Source organism: Garra rufa, chromosome 14, assembly GCF_049309525.1.
Source record: "Garra rufa chromosome 14, GarRuf1.0, whole genome shotgun sequence".
In the NCBI taxonomy this organism is placed as follows: Eukaryota; Metazoa; Chordata; class Actinopteri; order Cypriniformes; family Cyprinidae; genus Garra; species Garra rufa.
Window position 1 is genome coordinate 31,678,218 of NC_133374.1, and position 22,106 is coordinate 31,700,323.

The window sequence follows — 22,106 nt, forward strand, 5'->3', positions numbered from 1 at the left end:
AAAAGTCTCTCTTAAGTCTCGTAAAACCCACTTCATTTATTTGATCAAAGATACGGTAAATAGAGTAATATTGCTACATTATCCAACTACACTGACCAAAATTATAAACGCAACACTTTTGTTTTTGCCCCCATTTTTCATGAACTGAACTCCAAGATCTAAAACTTTTTCTATGTACATAAAAAGGCCTATTTCTGTCAAATATTGTTCACAAGTCTGTGTTTGTGAGCACTTCTCCTTTGCCGAGATAATCCGTCCACCTCACAGGTGTGGCATATCAAGATGCTGATTAGTCAGCATGATTATTGCACAGGTGTGCCTTAGGCTGGCCACGCTAAAAGGCCACTCTGAAATGTCCAGTTTTATCACAAAACACAATACCACAGATGTCACAAGTTTTGAGGAATTGTGCAATTGGCATGCTGACTGTGTCCACCAGAGATGTTGCCTGTGAACTGAATGTTCATTTCTCTACCATAAGCCGTCTCCAAAGGCGTTTCAGAGAATTTGGCAGTACATCCAACCGGCCTCACAACCGCAAACCATGACCACGTGTAACCACACCAGCCCAGGACCACATCCAGCATCTTCACCTCCAAGATCATCTGAGACCAGCCACCCAAACAGCTGCTGCAACAATCGGTTTGCATAACCAAAGAATCTCTGCACAAACTTGTCAGAAACCGTCTCAGGGAAGCTTATCTGCATGCTTGTCATCCTCATCATGGTCTCTACCTGACTGCAGTTAGTCGTCGTAACCAATTTGAGTGGGTAAATGCTCGCATTCGATGGTGTCTGGCACTTTGGAGAGGTGTTCTCTTCACGGATGAATCCCGGTTTTCACCCCTGCTGAAAGAAACAGCTAGGTCAACCAGCCTGGTTTAAGCTGGTCAGCAGGCTGGTTTTAGAGGGGTTTTGGCCACTTTCCTAGCTTGGCCAGGCTGGTCAAGCTGGTCTTAGCTGGTCAGGCTGGGAGACCACCAGCTAAAACCAGCCTGGCCAGGCTGGGAGATCAGCTAAAACCAGCTACTTCCAGCTTAAGCCTAGGCTGGTTGGCTGGTTTTAGCTGGTTAACCAGCCTGGTTTTAGATGGTCACACCTGGTCGGCAGGCTGGTTTTAGAGGGGTTTTGGCCACTTTCCCAGCTTGGCCAGGCTGGTCAGGCTGGGAGACCACCAGCTAAAACCAGCCTGGCCAGGCTGGGAGATCAGATAAAACCAGCTACTTCCAGCTTAAGCCTAGGCTGGTTGGCTGGTTTTAGCTGGTTAACCAGCCTGGTTTTAGCTGGTCACAGTTGGTCGGCAGGCTGGTTTTAGCTGGTTAACCAGCCTGGTTTTAGCTGGTCACAGTTGGTCGGCAGGCTGGTTTTAGAGGGGTTTTGGCCACTTTCCCAGCTTGGCCAGGCTGGTCAGGCTGGGAGACCACCAGCTAAAACCAGCTACTTCCAGCTTAAGCCTAGGCTGGTTGGCTGGTCTTAGCTGTTTTTTTTTTCAGCAGGGATGGCAGACAGTGTGTATAGCTTTGTGTGATTGAGCGATTTGCTAATGTCAACATTGTGGATCGAGTGGCGGTGGGGTTATGTTATGGGAAGGCTTATGTTATAGACAACAGGTGAATTTTATTGATGGCATTTTGAATGCACAGAGATACCGTGATGAGATCCTGAGCCCCATTGTTATGCCATTCATCCAAAACCTTCACCTCACGTTGCAGCATGATAATGCACGGCCCCATGTTGTAAGCATCTGTACACAATTCCTGGAAGCTGAAAACATCCCAGTTCTTGCATGGCTAGAATACTCACCAGACATGTCACCCATTGAGCATGTTTGGGATGCTCTGGATTGCCGTATACGACAGCGTGTTCCAGTTCCTGCCAATATCCAGCAACTTTGGACAGCCATTGAAGAGGAGTGGACCAACATTCCACAGGCCACCAACAATCTGATCAACTCTATGCGAAGGAGATGTGTTGCACTGTGTGAGGCAAATGGTGGTCACACCAGATACTGACTGGTTTTCGGATCTTTGAGTTCTTTGAGAATTTTCCTAAGAACAGAAAGTCTTCTTGGCATTAGTGTTAAAGGAGTAGTTCACTTTCAGAACAAAAATTTACAGATAATGTACTCATCCCCTTGTCATCCAAGATGTTCATGTCTTTCTTTCTTCAGTTGTTAGGAAATTATGTTTTTTGAGAAAAACATTTCAGGATTTCAGGATGGTGCCCCCAAGTTTGAACTTCCAAAATGAGCATTTGAGGTTAAAAAGTATATAAATTTGAATTTTTTTTTTTTTTTTTTAGAAAATAACTGATCGTTTTGCTAGATAAGACCCTTCTTTCCTCGGCTGGGATCGTTTAGAGCCATTTGAAACTGCACTTTGCAAGTTCAAACTCGGGGGCACCATAGAAGTCCATTATATGGAAAAATCCTGAAATGTTTTCCTCAAAAAACATCATTTCCTTACGACTGAAGAAAGAAAGACATGAACATCTTGGATGACAAGGGGGTGAGTACATTATCTGTACATTTTTGTTCTGAAAGTGAACTACTCCTTTAAGGCTAACATATCCATACTGAAAAAAAAAAATCTCTTCTATGCAAGTTTTCATATGTGGAGTTGGCAGATATCAAGAGCTCAAATCCCCAAATCAGAACTTCTCTGTTAAAAGATATTTCTTCCCTGTGTTTAGCTTTTTTTTTTTTTAATCGGGCAACCACACGTTTGCTCTTCATTGTGGAAGTGCCAACGATGATCTAAAACAAGTCCAAAACACAGACAAAAAAGTAAGCTGGAGTTTAGCGACCTCCATGTGAGATGTTCAGCTTAAATGAAAGTGTCAGTTACCCTGTCTGTGTTCTGTCATGAGATCTCAAATTGCGGTTGCTGAATAAATGCACTTACTGTTTTTGTTTGTTTATTTGTTTTGTTTCACCAATTTTCATTACGTAGAAAGAGTTCATTGACTAAAACTAGACTAAACAAAAAAAGGACAAGGTTGACTAAATATGATAATACCTAAAACCTATGACTAACCCTGATTTAGTAGGCTAAGACTAAATTAAAAAATGTCTGACAAAATGAACACCACTTGACATCTTAGATGTCCTAAGATGCATCTTCAACTTTATAAACAGCACAATCTGTGACCGTGATCTATTAAACAAACACATCCCCTCAAACAATCCCGTTCCCACCAGTCGCATTCCAGCAGAGGAGAGTCATGTGGAGAAAAGTGAGAGGACCTTTGTGGTTTGATATCGCCCTGCACTATTGTTTTTTTTTTCCCAGCTGCCCCTTCCCAAGTCAGGTCACCCTTACCCGCTTGCATTTCCACCACACTGAGCTGGATTAGAGAAGAGGCTCATATATCATTAACGTGGAGATCGGCTTCAAACAGGGGCCTTCTTTCTACACCGCGATCCAGTTTCCCGGCTTGGGCACACATGGATTACTGGTCTGCGTGAGAGAGCCAATGACAAGAGCTCTCCACAAAGCCTGGCCCGGGGATCAGACGGGTTTCAGCCACTGTTAGAGTAGGCACATTTGGCTCTCTCAACACAGACCCTCCAAAGATTGCATATAGGGTGCCTGAACAAAATGACAGCTGTTGTTGTCTGGCCGCAGCCTATATAAGACCTTCCTCTCCAGCAGGGCATGAAGGATTGGGGGGACGGTGAATAAAAGAGGTATGGTCACTCATTTGAAGGCATGATGCCATTCCTGGAGAGATAATCAACAACAGAGTGAAGGGGGGAATAGAAATCTAAGGAGCTCTGTAACCCCCTGTGGTTTGTCTGTTGGAGTGTGCTGCTGCGATCTTCCAGCATTCAGAAGTTCAAACAGATAGCTGGACCTGAGATAAAAGCCATTCAGACTCTCAAATGCAGCTCAGAATGTGTCTACGTGTCAGAGCTGTGGCTTAGTAGTTTTCATTGTGTGCTGTTTGTCATAAGCAGAACATGTTTATGTGTCAGAGCTGTGGCTTAGTAGTTATCACAATGAGCTGCGGTTCTCATATAGGCAATGAGAGTTCGAATTTGGCTCGCAACATTACCAAATCCTGTTTCCTTCAACGTTTTCTGTCCTCTCCCTATTATCATTTCAATAAAAAATGACATATGCAGAATGTGTCTACGTGTTAGAGCTGTGGCTTGGAAGTTATTTAAGTGAGCTGTGATGCTCATAAGGGCAACAGGATTTTGAATCTGGCTCGCAACATTTCCAAATCCTGTTTCCTCTAACATTTTCTGTCCTTTCTTTGTTATTTTTCCAATTAAAAAATGTCATAAGCAGAACATGTTTATGTGTCAGAGCCGTGGCTTAGTAGTTATCACAATGAGCTGCGGTTCTCATATAGGCAATGAGAGTTCGAATTTGGCTCGCAACATTACCAAATCCTGTTTCCTTCAACGTTTTCTGTCCTCTCCCTGTTATCATTTCAATAAAAAATGGCATATGCAGAATGTGAGCCATGGCTTAGTAGTTTTCATTGTGAGTTGTTGCTCATATAGCCAACAAGAGTTTGAATCTGGCTTGCAACATTTCCAAATCCTGTTTCCTCCAACGTTTTCTGTCCTCTCCCTGTTATCATTTCAATAAAAAATGTCATATGCAGAATGTGTCTATGTGTCAGAGCCATGGCTTAGTAGTTTTCATTGTGAGTTGTTGCTCATATAGGCAACAGGAGTTCGAATCTGGCTTGCAACATTTCCAAATCCTGTTTCATCCAACGTTTTCTGTCCTCTCCGTTATAATTTCATTAAAAAAAAAAATCATATGCAGAATCTGTCTATGTGTCAGCTGTGGCTTGGTAGTTATTGCAGTGAGCTGTGATGCTCATAAGAGCAACAGGAGTTCGAATCTGGTTCGCAACATTTTCTAATCCTTTTTTCCCCAGCGTTTTCTGTCCTCTCCCTGTTATCATTTCAATAAAAATGTCATATACAGAATGTGTCTACGTGTCAAAGTCATGGCTTAGTAGTTTTCACTGTAAGTTGTTGTGCTCATATAGGCAACAGGAGTTTGAATCTGGCTCACAACATTTTCTAATCCTGTTTCCCTCCATGTTTTCTGTCCTCTCCATGTTATCATTTCAATAAAAATGTCATATGCAGAATGTGTTTTTCATTGTGAGTTGTTGCTCATATAGGCAACAGGAGTTCTAATCTGACTCGCAACATTTCAAAATCCTGTTTCCTCCAAAAAATCTCACATGCTGAATGTGTCTATGTGTCAGAGCTGTGGCTTGGTAGTTATTGCAGTAAGCTGTGATGCTCATTTAGGCAAGAGGAGTTTGAATCTGTCTTGCAACATTTCCAAATCCTGTTTCTTCCAACATTTTCTGTCCTCTCCATTATCATTTAAATAAAAAATGTCATATGCAAAATGTTATTGCTAGTTATTGCAGTGAGCTGTGATGCTCATAAGGGCAACAGGAGTTCGAATCTGGCTCGCAACATTTCCAAATCCTGTTTCCACCAACAGAAAATGTCCTTTCTGTTATTTTTCTGATTAAAAAATATCATAAGCATAACGTGAATGTGTCAGAGCCGTGGCTTAGTAGTTATCACAGTGAGCTGCGGTTCTCATATAGGTAATGAGAGTTTGAATCTGGCTCGCAACATTTCATAATCCTAGCTGGATGTAAGAAAAAAGCCAATAAAGATTCAGGCTCCCGAATATGACTCAAAATGTGTCTGTGTGTCAGAGCCATGGCTTAGTAGTTATTACTGTGAGCTGTGATGCTCATAAGGGCAACAGGAGTTTAAATTTTCTTCGCAACATTTCCTAATCCTGGTTCCCCAACATTTTCTGTCTTTTCTGTGTTATTATTTTAGTGTTATTATGCTATGTTATTAGTCAGAGCCGTGGCTTAGTAGTTATCACAGTGGGCTGCGGTTCTCATATAGGCAATGAGAGTTCAAATCTGGCTTCCAACATTTCCTAAACCTAACTGGACAACAGCTATAAGACAATGAGGATTCACGCTCCTGAATATGACTCAAAATGTGTCTATGTGAGTCATGGCTTAGTAGTTATTACTGTGAGCTATGGTGCTCATAAGAGCAGTGGCAGTTCGAATCTGGCTCGCAACATTTCACAATCCTAGCTGGACATCAGATGAAAGCAAATTTATATTCATGAATAAGTCAGGGCCATGGCTTAATAGTTATCACCATAGTCTGTGGTACTGATAAAGGCAACAGGAGTTTGAATCTGGCTTGCAACATTTTATAACCCTAGCTGGACACCATATATATGCCAATGAGGATTCAGGATTTTCTTTCTTTTCCTGTTATCATTTCAATAAACAAACAGCACACACTATGTATTAATGTCACAGCCATAGTTTAGTAGTTATCACCATGAGCTGTGGTGCTCATTAGGGCAACAGGAGTTTTAATCTGCCTTGCAAAATTTTCTTATCCTAGCTGGACATAAAAGCAAATGAGTATTTAGGCTCCCAAATATGGTTCAGGTGTCTGCATGTCAGAGCTGTGGCTTAGTAATTATCATCTTAAGCTGTGGTGCTCATAAGGGCAATTTGTGTTTGAATCTGATTTGCAACATTAATAATCATCGCTGGATGTCAGATAAAAGCCAATGAGGATTTAGGCACCTAGATGTGGCTCTGAATGTGTCTATGTGTCAGAGCAGTGGTTTAGTAGTTATCACCATAATCTGTGATACTCATAAGGGCTACAGAAGTTTTAATCTGGCTCGCAACATTTCCTAATCCTATCAGGATATCAGATAAAAGCCAATAACCCACATTCAGGCTCCCAAATCTGAATATGTGTCAGAGCTTAATAGTTATCGCTGAGGTATTGACTCCAGAAGTTTGAATCTCGCTCGTAACATTTCGTTATCCTGTTTCTCCCACCATTTCCTGTCTTCTCCTTGTTATCACTTCAACAAAAATGCCACAGGCAGCCACAACACAAATGAATGGTTTCCCCCAAACACACCACCCATCTCTCATTTGTCAGAAAACAGGCAGTATCGCTCCAAAATAATCTATAATAAATAGGTTTGCTAGATCAGAGCTGTGTTTGGACTGTAGCTGTAGTGCTCACGAAGGCAATCTGAGTTTGAATCTAACTTGCAAGATTTCCCAATCCTGTTTCCTACATAATTTCCTGCCTGCTCCCTGCTGTTTTTTCTAAAAAGGCAAGAGGTCAAAAGAGGTCAATACACACTATAATGCCCTAACTAACAGGCATGTAACAATAAGACAGTGATCAAGCCAAACTATTGTCTATGTACAGATATTTGAGCAGTACAATGCAACCTAATTTAAAAATGCTAATATACTAATAACAGAACATGTTATTTTTGCTATAAAAAGAAAAGTTAACAATGCCACCCTCTTCACAAATGCCTGTTTTCACAGTCCAGAATCACCCAGGAACAATCTTGTCTGAGAGGAATCGCCTAACCAGTACCTGCAAGTACCATTTTTCCACTATCTCAGATCAGATTTGAGTAAGAATGCCAAGCAAAACAGTAGAATGGATGTGTGATAGAAGAGGAAGCTGGAAGAGTAAAGCATGTTAAGACACACAAAGGTTTTGAAGTCGTCATATTCAAACCCCAAAAACACTGTTAAAAAATACTATTTTACTAAACTACCCTGAACCCTTCTTACTTCACCCAACTGGTAAGATTTAATGATGATTCTCATAAAACCTGTCAAAAACATATCTGGGTCATATTTCATATTTCTGGGTCATATATAAAGAAATATACACTATATATATAATAAAACATATTCAAAAGTTTAATATCAGACAAAAGAGACACTGTTGCTAAGACGGCTTTCATTTAACTGCTCAAAAAGTTGAGAAGCAATCTTCCATGATGCTTAGCAATCAGGAATGTGAGTTGTTTATGAGGTCTGTTTTGAAGAAAATGCACATCTGCATAAAAATGAATTGATATATGGAGAAGATAATTCATCAAGACGCTTGATTTACTTTCAGCTGTGGTTTAGTTATTTCTGTTCCTGATGGAATCATTTAAAGCAATACTTGTGTCATCATTTAATCACCCTCATGTTCCAAACTCATATCTACCCCAGCTTTTCTTTGTCCAATTTATGAAGAAATCTCTTCAGAGTCAAATCTTTTTGAGAGTGATGGGCAAGACAATAGAGAAACTTGTGTTTATGTAGCAAATGCAAAACACACTACATTCAAAATGTATTACTTAGATTATCATTAAATCACCTCAAGATACCACTAAGGTGTCAATTTGCTATGTATTGGTGACCCTGGACCACAAAACCAGTCTTAAGTAGCACGGGTATATTGTAGCAATAGCCCAAAATACACTGTATGGGTCAAAATGATCAATTTTACTTTTATGCCAAAAATCATTAGGATATCAAGTAAAGATTGTGTTCCATCAAGATATTTAGTAAATTTCCTACCGTAAATATATTAAAACTTCGTTTTTGATTAGTAATATGCATAGCTAAGAACTTCATTTGGACAACTTTAAAGGCGATTTCCTCGATATTTAAATTTTTTGCATCCGCAGATTCCAGATATTCAAGTAGCTGTATCTCGGCCAAATACTGTCCTATCCTAACAAACCATACATCAATGGAAAGCTCATTTATTCGACCTTTATGACTGGTTTTGTGGTCTAGGGTCACATTTAAGCGTTAATCGTTGTTTGAGTTCACGAAACCACCTGACTGATTCGTTCGCAAACCAGTTGCAGTGGTTAACATCCTAGTAGCTGTATCCGCATCAAAAAATTCCCCTCAGAAGAAAGTCAGTTTACAATAACATGCGGCTTGAGTAAATGATTTCATTTTTCTGTCAAGTTTAACAATTACAAAATGCCTATCTCGACTGTTATTGCCTTTTTAGGTGAAAGACAGTGTGTAGGTGGGGGTTTTACAAGCTGTTTGACTAGTCACGCTTCTCTGAGAAAAAGGAAAAGGGCGTTATGTGAACCGTTCTCCTGCTTTTACAAAGCAAATCGTCTGGAAGAGCTTCTGAAGTGTCAGACACTAAAACAACTAAAATCTTAAGGTGTTGGTGTTGTTCTTACATCCATTCTAAGGATAAGTGTAATTTAAATAATGACTCTTTTTAAACAGGTTTCCCAGCACTCCTCCCATCCGCCATTGGTCCAAACAAATAGCCACACCTCCAAACCTACCCCATTGGTTGATCCCCTGATGCTGTTGTTGGGCAGTTCAGGATGTTCAAACAAACAAAGCTATGTTTTGATAGCAGAGTTTATACTTTTTAGTAAAATAAACTCTGTGTAAGCTTCAAACCTAAGCTAAAGTACCAGCACCACATTGTCCTTGGCTCCAAAGAATTGCGTCTGAATGGAAAAAGCAGGGAATCATTTACTACCATCTGAAGCATTGAAGCGTATAACTAATAAGTGTGTGTTCATGTGTACCAACATGAAAGTCGTACGGTTAAAAAAAAAGCATGTGCGCTACATTTGTATACATCCAAACAGCTTGATGTACCTGCATTCACCCAGGCATAAACTGTGTAATGATTTCCAAACGTTTCAGAAATACGCCAGACCTCCGTTTAGATTAGGTTTATAGCACAAAACCACTTAATTTCTTAACATGCTGTGTTTACAAGGCCTTGGAATTCTCTTGGGTGGCAGTGACATTAAAAGGCTTGAAGGAAAAAACAGAAGATTGTGAGCAGGAGAGGATAAGAAGTGTGGGTGTAACTGATTAAAGCGTGGCCAGCGCTCTACAAAGGAGAACAGCGGTTTACCCTCTCTCTTTATGAAAAGGAGGAAGCAATAAATAATTGGTCAGGACAAGCTATTCAAAACATTGGCATCCCTTCTTTGTTGGTGAAATTCTTTGCTTTTGGCCAATTTGGTTTAGAGGTCTTTCGCGAAACGGATTGAATCGCAAATGTGGTCTTAATATAATAATATGTCTAAATATATTTGCGTATTAATCTGCCTGTGGTAGGTGGCGAACGGAAAGAATTCAAGAATTAAGCTCAGAGGGAAGGAATTCTACGAAACAGAGTGCTTTGGATATTATGTCTTGATTTAACAATCTTTTTAGGAAATTAAAGAAACAACTTTTATACATCCACCAGTGTTTCAAATTAGGCTAACACGAAAAATAAATAACCCAGTGTAGTATTGGCAAACCTTGGAAAGCTCTTGTCCGGCATCACACTGCCGGCAGGGAATACAGTTTCCAAACTTATCCTTGTATTCCTGTTCTCTGCAATCTCTTCTCTCCTCTGCCATAACCGCAAACTGTAATATGTAACAAACCTGGTTAATTATTCCATAATTTCAACATTTGATGAGGTGTGGTATGAATGACATGACATGTAAACATACCATAACACACAGAGGAAGGACGAGTATCCTCTGAAGAGGAAAACTGAAGAGGTTCAGAGCCCTAGGCATTGTGAAAGGTCTTTCCCACTACACTGTGAAAGCAAAAATCCTTTGATGAATGATTAATGGAGGACACTATTTGCATTATCTCTCAAAACTGTGTGAACACCAAGCAAACAATTATTGCGAACGTTTTTGATGTTCATAATAAAGCTCCAGTTTAGAACACTGCATGCTGAAATCGGACGCTTCGCGTCGTGCAACGCCCTTAAGCCGTGATTTATTCACGATACAGCACGGCCTCAAGTACCTTATTGCTTTTATAAAATGGTTACCATACAATAAAAATATTAATATCAAAAATATATATTAATATATATATATATATATATATATATATATATATATATATATATATATATATTAGGTTGTAAGTTTTTTATAAAGTAAAATCATTAACTGCCTTCCGCTGTAAAAAGTAGTCCCTAACTGCTAAAGCTTTGTTTACGTTGCTAAGGGTGGTTGCTAAGGAGGTTCAATGATACACAGAACGTTGAGTGAAGCGGTCGTAGCCGTGCTGTATCCTGAATAAAACACAGCTGCTGACCAATCAGAATTGAGGAATGGAACTAACCGTTTTATAATGGGCAATAATGATCTATCAGAATTTGTTTTAATAAATTTCATAAACATTTTGGCTTATGCTGTTATACACTCTTAAAAATAAAGGTTCTTTATTGGCATCGATGGTTCCATGAAGAACCTAGAACATCCATGGAATGTTCAAATGCAGAAAAGGTTCTTTAGATTTTTTAAAAGTTTTTTTAAATGGTTCTGATAACAACTGTTTACTGAAAAAATGGTTCTAAGAGTGTACTAAATTCAGTTTTATAATATTATATACATTACCAGTCAAAAGTTTTTGAACAGTAAGATTTTTAATGTTTTTTTTTTAAGAAGTCTCTTCTGCTCATCCATTTGCTGGATCCAAAGTATAGCAAAACAGACCAATTTTACAATATTTGCACTATTTAAAATAACTGTTTTCTATTTGAATGTATTTTAAAATTTTAATCAATTCCTGTGATTTCAAAGCTGAATTTTTAGCATCATTACTCCAGTCGCATGATCCTTCAGAAATCTTTCTAATATTCTGATTTGCTGCTTAAATAACATTATTATCACTATGTTGAAAACAGCTGAGCAGGGTTTGTTTCAAACTTCTTTGATGAATAGAAAGTTCAGAACAGAATTTCAATTCAAAGCATCCTTGCTGAATGAAACAATTCATTTCTGTAATATATTTACAAAAAACAAAATATATACTGACTCCAAGCTTTTAAATGGTATAGTGCATAATGTTACAACAGCTTTTTATTTCAGATACATGCTGATTTTTGGATCTTTGTCATCAAAAACCCACCTGAAAAAATGCACTCAGCTGTGTTAAATATTGATAATAATAATAATAAATGTTTCTTGAACAGCAAATCAGCATATTAAAATGATTTCTGAAGGATCATGTGACACTGAAGCCTGGATTAAAAATGCTGAAAATTTCGTTTTCTATATTTTAGATCAAATAAATGCAGGCTTCGTGTGCAGAGACTTCTTTAATAAAAAAAAAACATTAAAAGTCTTACTGTTCAAAAACTTTTGGCTGGTAGTGTATATATATATTGTGTGCATACAGTGTATATATTTTTGACAATATTAACCAATATGCAATAAACATCAAGTTGGCTGCTAGTTGATATCCATTAGAGATTGATCTATTATCTATTAGTATTATTGTTATTGGCATTTTTGCGTTTGTTGTTTATTATTCACGTAACACTACATCAAGCTTCAAATCATAATCACTTTTTCTGTTTGTAACTTTAAATTATAAAACAGTGTACTGGACGATTTAAAAATAGGTCCCTGTATGAATTATAAACTATAGCTATGCACTATATATGATTGTTTATTTCGTGCAGTTTTCTGAGTTTTTGATTCATATTGCGTGCAGTTAAGCAGCGCTGCAGCTGTGTGCAAAACTTTCTTACCGATAATGAGTCACTCGTAAGATCGCCGTCTCCTACGGGAAGCTATTCGGGATGTGATCCAGTGTGCTCGCCGCTGAGGTCTGAACCCGTCCCGAGTCCAGCCCTGAAGTAAAAGCTCAGATGAAAGCCTGCGGTCTGATGCCTGTAATCTGATCTCCCATCAGCATGTACATCAAAGCTTCAGACACGTCCTGGACAAAAGCGCTTTAAACGAGCCTGTTTATTCACTTACACTCCTCCATATATGTTAATCCGAGTATCTGCAAATGCACAGACTCCGTAAGAAAACAAGAAAAGTCTCACTGCATGATCCCGACGCAGGCACGGAGGGAAAGCAACAGCTCGGTCTTGTATGATCTGATCTGCTGCCTGCGCATGTTTGATGCAGAATTCCCTTTCATCTCAGTGACGTCACCTGGCGAGCAGCGATTGGCTGGATTGTCTGCAAGCAGAGGAAACTTTTCACATCGAGTTCGATTTCTTGAAATCAAATCTCTTGCATTCACCAGCTCCAGAGAACGTATCTGAGGAGTCACAGTTAAAAGCACTGAGTTATCAGAATATCAAACCGGTAACATTTATTTTGTTGCAATAAATAAATAAATGTGTTCAACAAAAACATTTAATAACAAAAAGTTAAAAAAAATGTTGTCTGCACCAAATGAATTTTCAAATAAACTCTGTAGTAATTTTAATGTTTAAAGATGTGCTAGTAGTGGATGCCATCTGCTGGTCATTTGAGAAGATTACAATCATGCAGCTTTCAGTACTACCTCAGATACAATTGTCAGTACCTCAAATATATACACTAATACAGTGTAAACAATATGTTTAATCTACGATTGACTGTATTTACATTCGACAATCTTTAGCTAAGCACTACAACATACGGGAAACATGGCCTGATTGCCACAAAGTCAAGTCTATGGCAAGCCGTTTTCGCCTAAAATATACTAAGTGTTACTCCTTGTAATTGCTTTTTTACTAGTAGCCTAAGAATTGAATTACAGAGCTCTATAATTTAATACCTACTAGTAACAATGCAAATTAGAGAGCTCTCTAATTAAATTCTTACTAGTAACAATATTAACTAAAGAGCTCTCTAATTAAATTCTTACTAGTAGCAAATCCAGTTACAGAGCTTTCTAATTACATTCTTACTAGTAACAATTCTAAATAGAGAGCTCTACAAATTAATTTTTACTAGTTATATGTCTCTTTTGACTTCCATTCATTTTTAATTACAACATAATTTTTACTAGTAGGAATTCCAATTAGAGAGCTCTACGACTGAATTCCTACTAGTAACAATTACAATTAGAGAGCTCTCTAAATCAATATTTACTAGTAATAATTCCAATTAGAGCTCTCTAATTCAGTTTTAACTAGTAACAATTCCGATTAGAGAGCTCTCTAATTTAATTATTACTAGTAAAATTGCAATTACAGAGCTCTATAATTAAATTTTTACTAGTAAAAAAACACATTAAAGATCTGTTTAATTGAAGAGCTCTGTAATTGAATTAAAGAGCTCTCTAATTCAGTTCTTACTAGTAACAATTGAATTAGAGAGCTCTTCAATTGGAATTATTGCTAGTAAAAATTATTTAGAGAGCTCTCTAATCGGAATTCTTACTAGTAAAAACTGAATTAGAGAGCTCTTCAATTGGAATTATTGCTAGTAAAAATTATTTAGAGAGCTCTCTAATTGTAATTGTTACTAGTAAAAATTCATTTGTAGAGCTCTGTAATTTAAAATGAATGGAAGTCAATGGAGACATATGACTAGTAAAAATTAATTTGTAGAGCTCTCTAATTGGAAATTTTACTAGTAAGAATTGAATTAGAGATCTCTGTAACTGGAACTGTTACTAGTAAGAATTGAATTATAGAGCTCTCTAATTGGAATTGTTACTAGTAAGAATTGAATTAGAGATCTCTGTAATTGGAACTGTTACTAGTAGGAATTGAATTATAGAGCTCTCTAATTGAATTGTTACTAGTAAAAATGCAATTACGACGAGTAACACAGTGTATTTTAGGCGAAAACGGCTTGCCATACTAGTCCAATTACATAAACTGTCTTCATTTCCACCTTTTTCTTTAACGCGCAATTAGGTAAGACTATGAGTGAGACTTCCGGTTCATTAGCCGCTATAGGAAAATAAGAAGAATAACAACGTGCAGTAAACAGTAAAACGGTTCGCACTACAAACCAGTGTGTTCATTTTTAAGATGATACATTCAAATAATAGGGTAAGACACCATCATTTGCAGTATCAAGCAGCAAAACCCTTAGTAGCTATTTTGTACGTAAAAATAGCTGGATGCGGATTTAGAAATGGCCGCGCCCACTCTAACAAGAAGAAAAATTACATCTGGTGTAAAAATAACACAGCATGTTAGAAAAAGAATATCATACCAACAGTAATGATGGTGTTAGTGTGATGGTCTGGGGCTGTTTTGCTGCTTCTGAACCTGGAAGACTAGACTATAAATGAATACAAGTGATAACCCTGGTGAAAAAAACAGCTAAAACCAGCCTAGGCTGGTTGGCTGGTTTTAGCTGGTCAACCAGCCTGGTTTTAGCTGGTCATAGCTGGAAGGCAGGCTGGTTTTAGAGGGGTTTTGGCCACTTTTCCAGCCTGGCCAGGCTGGTCAGGCTGGTCTTAGCTGGTCAGGCTGGGAAACCACCAGCTAAAACCAGCCTGACCAGGCTGGGAGACCAGCTTAAACCAGCTACTTCCAGCTTAAACCAGCTAAGACCAGCCAACCAGCCTAGGCTGGTATTAGCTGGTTTTTTCAGTAGGGGAATGAAACCATGAATTCTACTATCTACCAAAAAATCCTGAAGGACAATGTCTGGCCATCTGTTCGTGACCTCAAGCTGAAGAGAACTTGGGTTAGTAATATGCATCGCAAAGACCTTCATTTGGACAACTTCAAATGCGATTTTCTGAATATTTGGATTTGGATTTTTTTTTTTTTTTTTTTTTGTGCACCCTCAGATTACACATTTTGAAATAGTGGTATCTCTGCCATGTTGTCCTGTAACAAACCATACATCAATGGAAAGCTTATTTATTCAGCTTTCAGAGGATGTGTATCTCAGTTTCAAAAAGTTGACACCTGTGACTGGTTTTGTGGTCTATGGTCACATATGTTCAATTAAAAACAGTCCATTTAATTTCTAATAATATTTCACAATATGTTTTACTGTATTTTAATTATATACAGTGGTGTGAAAAAGTGATTTTTTTTTTCATGGTTGTCACACTTTAATCAACAAGCAAGATCAACAAACAAATTTAAATATTAATCAAAGATAACACAAGTAATCGCAACACACAGATTCTTCGGAGGTTTTTTCAAATACAGGTTCCGAAGCCAAATCCTTTTGTCCGTTTTTAAATGAAGTTTTTTTATTATGAAGGGGAAAAAAATCCAAACCCACATGGCCCTGTGTGAAAGTGGTTGCCCCCTAAACTTAATAACTGGTTGGGCCACCCTTAGCAGCAACAACTGCAATCAAACATTTGCGAAAAACTTGCAATGAGTAGCCCACTCATCTTGGCAGAATTGTTGTAATTCAGCCACATTGGAGGGTTTTCGAGCATGAAGCACCTATTTAAGGTCATGCCACAGCATCCCAAATAGGATTCAGGTCAGGACTTTGACTAGGCCACTCCAAAGTCTTCTTTTTGTTTTTCTTCAGCCATTCAGAGGAGGATTTGCTGGTGTGTTTTGGATCATTGTCCTGCTGCAGAATCAAAAAGTTTTGATATATTTACTGTGGGAAATTTACAAAATATCTTTATGGCACGATACTTAATATCCTAATGATTTTTTTCTGAGAGGTGAAAAGGTGAGGCAAAGAATGGCAGATAATTGCCAAATGCAGATGTGCAAAGCTTGTCACATCATACCCAAAAAGACTTGAGGCTGTAAATGTGCTTCAACTGTGTACTGAGTTAAGGGTATGAATACTTATGCAATGTACTTATTTCAGTGTTTTATTTTTAATAAATATGTCAAATTTGCAAATCTGTTTTTTGCTTTGTCATTATTATGGTGTATGGAGTGCATATTGATGTGGGAAAAAAAATAATTCAAAGCAGTTTAACACAAAGGGGTATGAATACTTTTGCAAGGCACTGTATACCTGTTACTTAAGACATGTTTTGTGGTGCAGTGTCACATTATAAAACGACATGTACTCATGTGATGCTAAATGTTGAGCTTTCATTGTCAAATGGTTCTGCAAAAATGATTCTAATATGCTGATTTGCTGATCAAGAAACTTTTGCGAATGAAAACAGCTGCTTAATAACACTGCTTAATATAACAGCTGCTTAATATTTTAGTACTGTGATATTTTTTTTTCAGGATTCTGTGATGGATAGAACATTTTAAACAGCATTCGAAATGTAACTAGCCATATTCATTTAAAATAAATAAATAAATAAATAAAATAATAAAAAAAGAAGCAGACACTTACAAACTTTTGTTTCCCAAAATCAACATTTTTTATTAAAGCCAACATGAAATTACTTAGCAGAAGGTATATTCATAACTGGCAAAAAAAGGAAGTGTGATTGAGATGAACTGCTGAAAACTAGAGTGAAATGTTTTTTTCTCCCTCTACAGTACGTATACAACTAATATTTACAGAATCTACAGAATCCTTTCATTTTACATTTTGAACCTTCATCCTTTATTACACAATTTGAATTATTGAAAGGTTAGTTCACCCAAAAACGGAAAATGGAGATGCTCAGCATCATGCACTTTCGTTACTTCTTTTTTCCATGCAATAACAGTGAATTATTTATGACTGAGACTGTCATAACATCCTCCCTTTTGCATGCTACTTTCTCACTTTTTGCATCCAGGTTCTTCACATAAAGCACATTCTCTGAACAGAGACTAATAATGTGCTCCCGGAGAACTTGCCAAAGTGAAGGTGTCACTGGGCAGCTTGTAAGACAAGCAGTTGTGTCAATCCACACACTAACAAATCCGGAGAAACTCCGAAATGATGTGACAGAACAGTTACGACTGAATCAAGCTTCAGTTTCAAGAGCGTCAGTAAAATGATCAACTTCAACAGCTCTACTGGAGGCACAGAAATAGACACAAACACACTGTTTGAAACCAACGTCTATGTTGTATTGATGTTGGATCTCATCAAAGCACATTATTTTGGTCTTCCATTGTCAGATCCATCCTGAATCTGAGCATCATGGTATGCAGCATCCCCAATAATTACTTCTTCGTACTCATCTGGAAGGAATGACAAGAGTTATTTGTAGAAATACAAACACATGTAAATGAAGAGATAGCACACATTTTCATAGCCTTCTATAGACGTTTTTCCTGAACACGGAAGTAAGTCCGACTCTTAACTGAAAGAATGCTTTGCATTTCCGGTCTGCATTGTTTCTAGTCAAATTAGGGTATATTCCGAGCTAATAAACTAATGTTAAACCTATTAAAATGTTTTTAAAAAGCACATGGCTCCATAGCGCCATCACTTGGCAATGTCGCAATGACCGTCGTTTGTCATTGCCTCACTTTAATGAGTGTGTAGATGACACGAAGCAGCGGATGTTAGCTACATTAAAAACAGATGGACGCTATTTGAATGGGTTCCTATGGAAACCGGAACAGAAAAGCATTCAATCTGACGTTAGAATTCGTAATGGCGGCGCTCATCGTTTACTCAGGAAAAAGGTCTATAGAGTAAATATTACAACCTAAAACAAACTGAAAACATTTTGAAAAATAAAACAAATTAATATGCAATATAGACTTCACTAATATTGGCACCCTTAGTAAATATGAGCAAAGGTGACTGTGAAAATAAATCTGCACTGTTTATCCTTTAGACCTTTCATTTGAAAAATTCACAAAATTCTAACCTTTCATTGAAGTGAAACGATAAAAATGAAATAAATGTTTTTCTCTAGTTCACATTTGGCCACAATTATTGGCACCCCTAACAATTTGTCTAAGTAAAATATCTCTAAAGTATATTCCCATTATTATTACGATTTTTTTAGCACACCAGGGTGGCTAGGAGTATAAAATCATCCAGCCGTGACTTACTGTGCTACCGGATTATAAATATGAGGAACACAAAAGCCAAATTCCCTTAATCATCCATCACAAGAAGTAAAATCAAAGAATGTAGTTCTGATGTGCAGAACAAGTTTGTTGAGCTTCACAAAATAGAAAGTGGCTGTAAGAAATTAGCTAAAGCATTGAAAATGCCCATTCCCACTATCAGGGCAATTATTAAGAAGTTCCAATCAACTAAAGATGTTACAAATCCACCTAGAAGAGGATGTGTGTCTATATCATCCTAATGCATGATAAGGAGGAGAGTTTGAGTGGCCAAAGACTAAGGATCACAGTTGGAGAATTGCAGAGAATTGTTGAGTCTTGAGGTCAGAAAGCCTAAAATAAAATGATCAAACAGTCCCGACATCACCACATGTTGTTCCAGAGGGTTTCAAGAAAAATCCTCCTGGCTCACCCAAAAACAAACTCCAGCATATTCACCTGTCAGACATGATTGGAACTTCAAACAGGACTGGCTTCTATGGTCAGATGACACTAAAAATGAGCTTTTTGGCAGCCAACCCTCCAGATGGTTTTGGTGCAGACAGGGATTAAAAAAAAAAAAAAAAAAAATTTCCCCATGCCCACGGTTAAAAATACTGCAAGGTCTTTAATGTTGTGAGCCTATTTCTCTGCCGGAGATCCTGGACATCTTGTTTAGATACATGGCTTCATGGATTCTATCAAATACCAGCAATTAAAAAAACAAAACCTGACCGCCTCTGTTAGAAATCTTATAATGGGCCATGGTTGCATCTTCCAGCAGGACGATGATTCAACACAAACATCAAAAGCAACACAAAATTGTCACTGAGCACAGAATGAAGCTTCTACCATGGCCATCCCAGTTCCCTGACCTGAACCCTGTATAGAAACTGAAGAGTAGAAGCACCAACATGAAGCTGGGAATAAAGAGATTCTGGAGAATCTAGAAAGGAATGACCTCTGATTTCTTGTCAGGTGTTCTCCAAACTCATTAGACAGTGTTGGAGAAAACACAAAACTGTTATCTTGGGAAAAGGATGTTGCAATAATTGGGTGGCAATAATAGTGGCCAATGTGAACAAGAGAAAAACATTTATTTCATGATGAGATTTCACCCCTAGGTTCTATTGTTTTACTTCAATGACAGGTTAGAATTTTGTGAATTTTTTGAATGAAAGACCAAAAGGAGGTTTATTTTCACATCCACCTTTGCTCATATTTACCAAGGGGGCACTGTGTATATATTATAGCCATGTGTTTTCAATAAAAGACCCAATGATATGCTGTGAATACATAAATGTGTAAAGGAAACTGTATTTTATTATTTTGACCAGTCAGAAAATAATAATAATAATACGGCCATGCTATAGTTTTAAAATATTATATACTGTGTATTTTATCTTATACTTCTTATGCTCACCAAATCACAATTTATTTAAATAAAAACTGTTGGAATAGCAATAATATTGCAATTTAAAATGAGCTTTCAATTTCAATATATTTTAAAAAGCTTTTTTTTTGTAATGCCAGTTGATTTTTCAGCAGCCATATATAGCCACTGTTTTTAATCAAATAAATGTAGCCTTGATGAACATTACAGACATCATTTAAATAAAAAAAATTAATAAACATTTAAAAAATAATAAGGTTAAGCACACCTTTAACTTCAACTTTAATCACAGTGCTGGTATCTATCCTTTGCAGTTTGCGGCGTTTCTTTTCCGGAGGTCTGTAGTAACCCAGCCATAGCGTTGGATAAGGATTCTCTGCTGTAGGTCTCTTGTCAACAAAGTGAAAGCTGCACACGTACAGATTCTTCGGAGGTTTTTTCAAATACAGGTTCCGAAGCCAAATCCTTTTGTCCTCTTCGGCATTAGGCATTCGATAGAAGGTATACCATTGTGGACAGGGGCACTCCGCTTTTGTAAGCGGTTTGTGATCGTAACACTCTTGATTTAGCCATAGGTTCAGTTTCCTTCGATTGTTGTAACAGCCACTGACTGCACACGTCGTCCCAGAACTTCTCAGAGACATTTTATAACGATTCAACCGCAAAACTAACCGCGTACGCTAGGATGCGTTTATCAGCTACACACAAAACACCAGCCTGTCGGAAGTTCCGCCCACCTAACGTTAACTCAAATACGAAGACCTCGTTTGCAAGACTAAGACTTAGTAAAAGAAACAATAAATGTGGAAAACAGGGCAGTGCGACGTGTCTACTCTATTTGAGGACGGAATAACTCGTGTTCACTGTTCACTAGACTTGTGTTCCTAGGCTACTGATTTTCTATTAGTCAACGCGGAAGTTAAGCCTATGGGCGAGGCTTCCGGTTCATTAGCCACTATAGGGAAATAACAACCTGCAGTAAATGGTAGAACAGTTGCACTGCAAAGCAGTGTTCATAATTAAGATACTACATTAAATAATATGGTAAGACACCCATGTGCAATATCAAGCAGCGAAACAAGCTTAAAAATAGCTGGGCGTGAATGAGTCCAGAAGCCAGACCCATCAAATTTAGACATGCCTGCGCCCACTCTTGGAGGAAAATAGGTGGATAGGGAAATAACCAGAAGGCTAATAACGTGCTGTAAATTCTAAACTTTTTGTGCAAACTAATGTGTTCATAATTAAAATAACAGATTAAAAAAAATATGGTAAAACACACCAATTTGCAATATTAAGCCGCTAAAAATTGCTGAACACAGATGACACAGGAAGACAGAATCTTATTTTAAATTTAGAAATGGCTGCACCAACTCTTACAGGAAAAATAAGGTGGATAGGCCTATAATCTGTCTAGACGTAAACCGTAGAAGCCCAAACTTGGCAGGATGGTCCCAAACGTGCACCACGCTGAGACACACACCCATCCCACACTGGATGGGTGCTGCATTTGGGTTCATAACACTGAAACCCCAAAGACTAGGCTAGCATCTAAATTTACTAAAGTTTTTGAAACTTTCTACAGTAGCAGTTCTGTCAATAGGGGACGCTAAAACCTTTTGCTGATAAATCCACCAAGCCTAAATCAAGTTGAAAACTGGTATGTCTCTAAATATCACACAGATAAACCAACAAACATGGCCAGCAGCAGCTTATAGAATCAAATCTGACCTTTATATAAACCGAAACGATTGTATATAATGTCAAATACCAGACTGTGTGTAAAAACTCGGTGAGAATCAGCCAGAAGGTGGCGCTGTAAGAAGCAAATAAACCTTTCTTCTAAAATCATTCAGCTTTTCTGAATTCATTCAACAATGTAGGCTACGTTTATCATATTTATGACCTCCTAACCAACACTTTATTTTTTTATATGGCCTAATGTTGTCAAATATACACAACCAGTCAAAAGTTTTGTAAGGAATTCTCTTCTGCTCACCAAGCCTGCATTTATTTGATCCAAAAAATTACTTAATTACTTAATTATTTGATCCATTTAAATTAACCTCTAATATTTTAAAATGTAATTTATTCCTGTGATTAAAGCTACATTCCAGTCTTCAGTGTCACATGATCCTTTAGAAATCATTCAAATATTCTGAATTGCTGTTCTAGATTTTTTGAAATTATTATTATTATTTT

General features: G+C 37.7%; 1 protein-coding gene and 1 long non-coding RNA gene across 2 annotated transcripts in view; both read right to left on the minus strand.

Annotated features, from left to right (window-relative positions):
- The window catches only part of tnfrsf19 (tumor necrosis factor receptor superfamily, member 19), a 52,956-nt gene extending 40,195 nt beyond the window's left edge, over window positions 1–12,761 (minus strand). The window contains exons 1-3 of the mRNA XM_073818046.1: window positions 12,407–12,761; window positions 10,359–10,450; window positions 10,161–10,271 (exon numbers count right to left, since the gene is read on the minus strand). Of these exons, the coding sequence (XP_073674147.1) occupies window positions 10,161–10,271; window positions 10,359–10,427 (180 nt within the window). The 5' untranslated portion in view covers window positions 10,428–10,450; window positions 12,407–12,761. The remainder of the gene's footprint in view (window positions 1–10,160; window positions 10,272–10,358; window positions 10,451–12,406) is intronic.
- Window positions 12,762–16,908: 4,147 nt separating this feature from the next.
- On the minus strand, window positions 16,909–20,801 carry LOC141285365 (uncharacterized). The gene is made up of 2 exons (XR_012338591.1): window positions 20,173–20,801; window positions 16,909–17,689 (listed from the first exon to the last, which is right to left on the minus strand). It is a non-coding gene; the product is annotated as an uncharacterized lncRNA (long non-coding RNA).
- Between the last annotated feature and the right edge of the window lie 1,305 nt (window positions 20,802–22,106).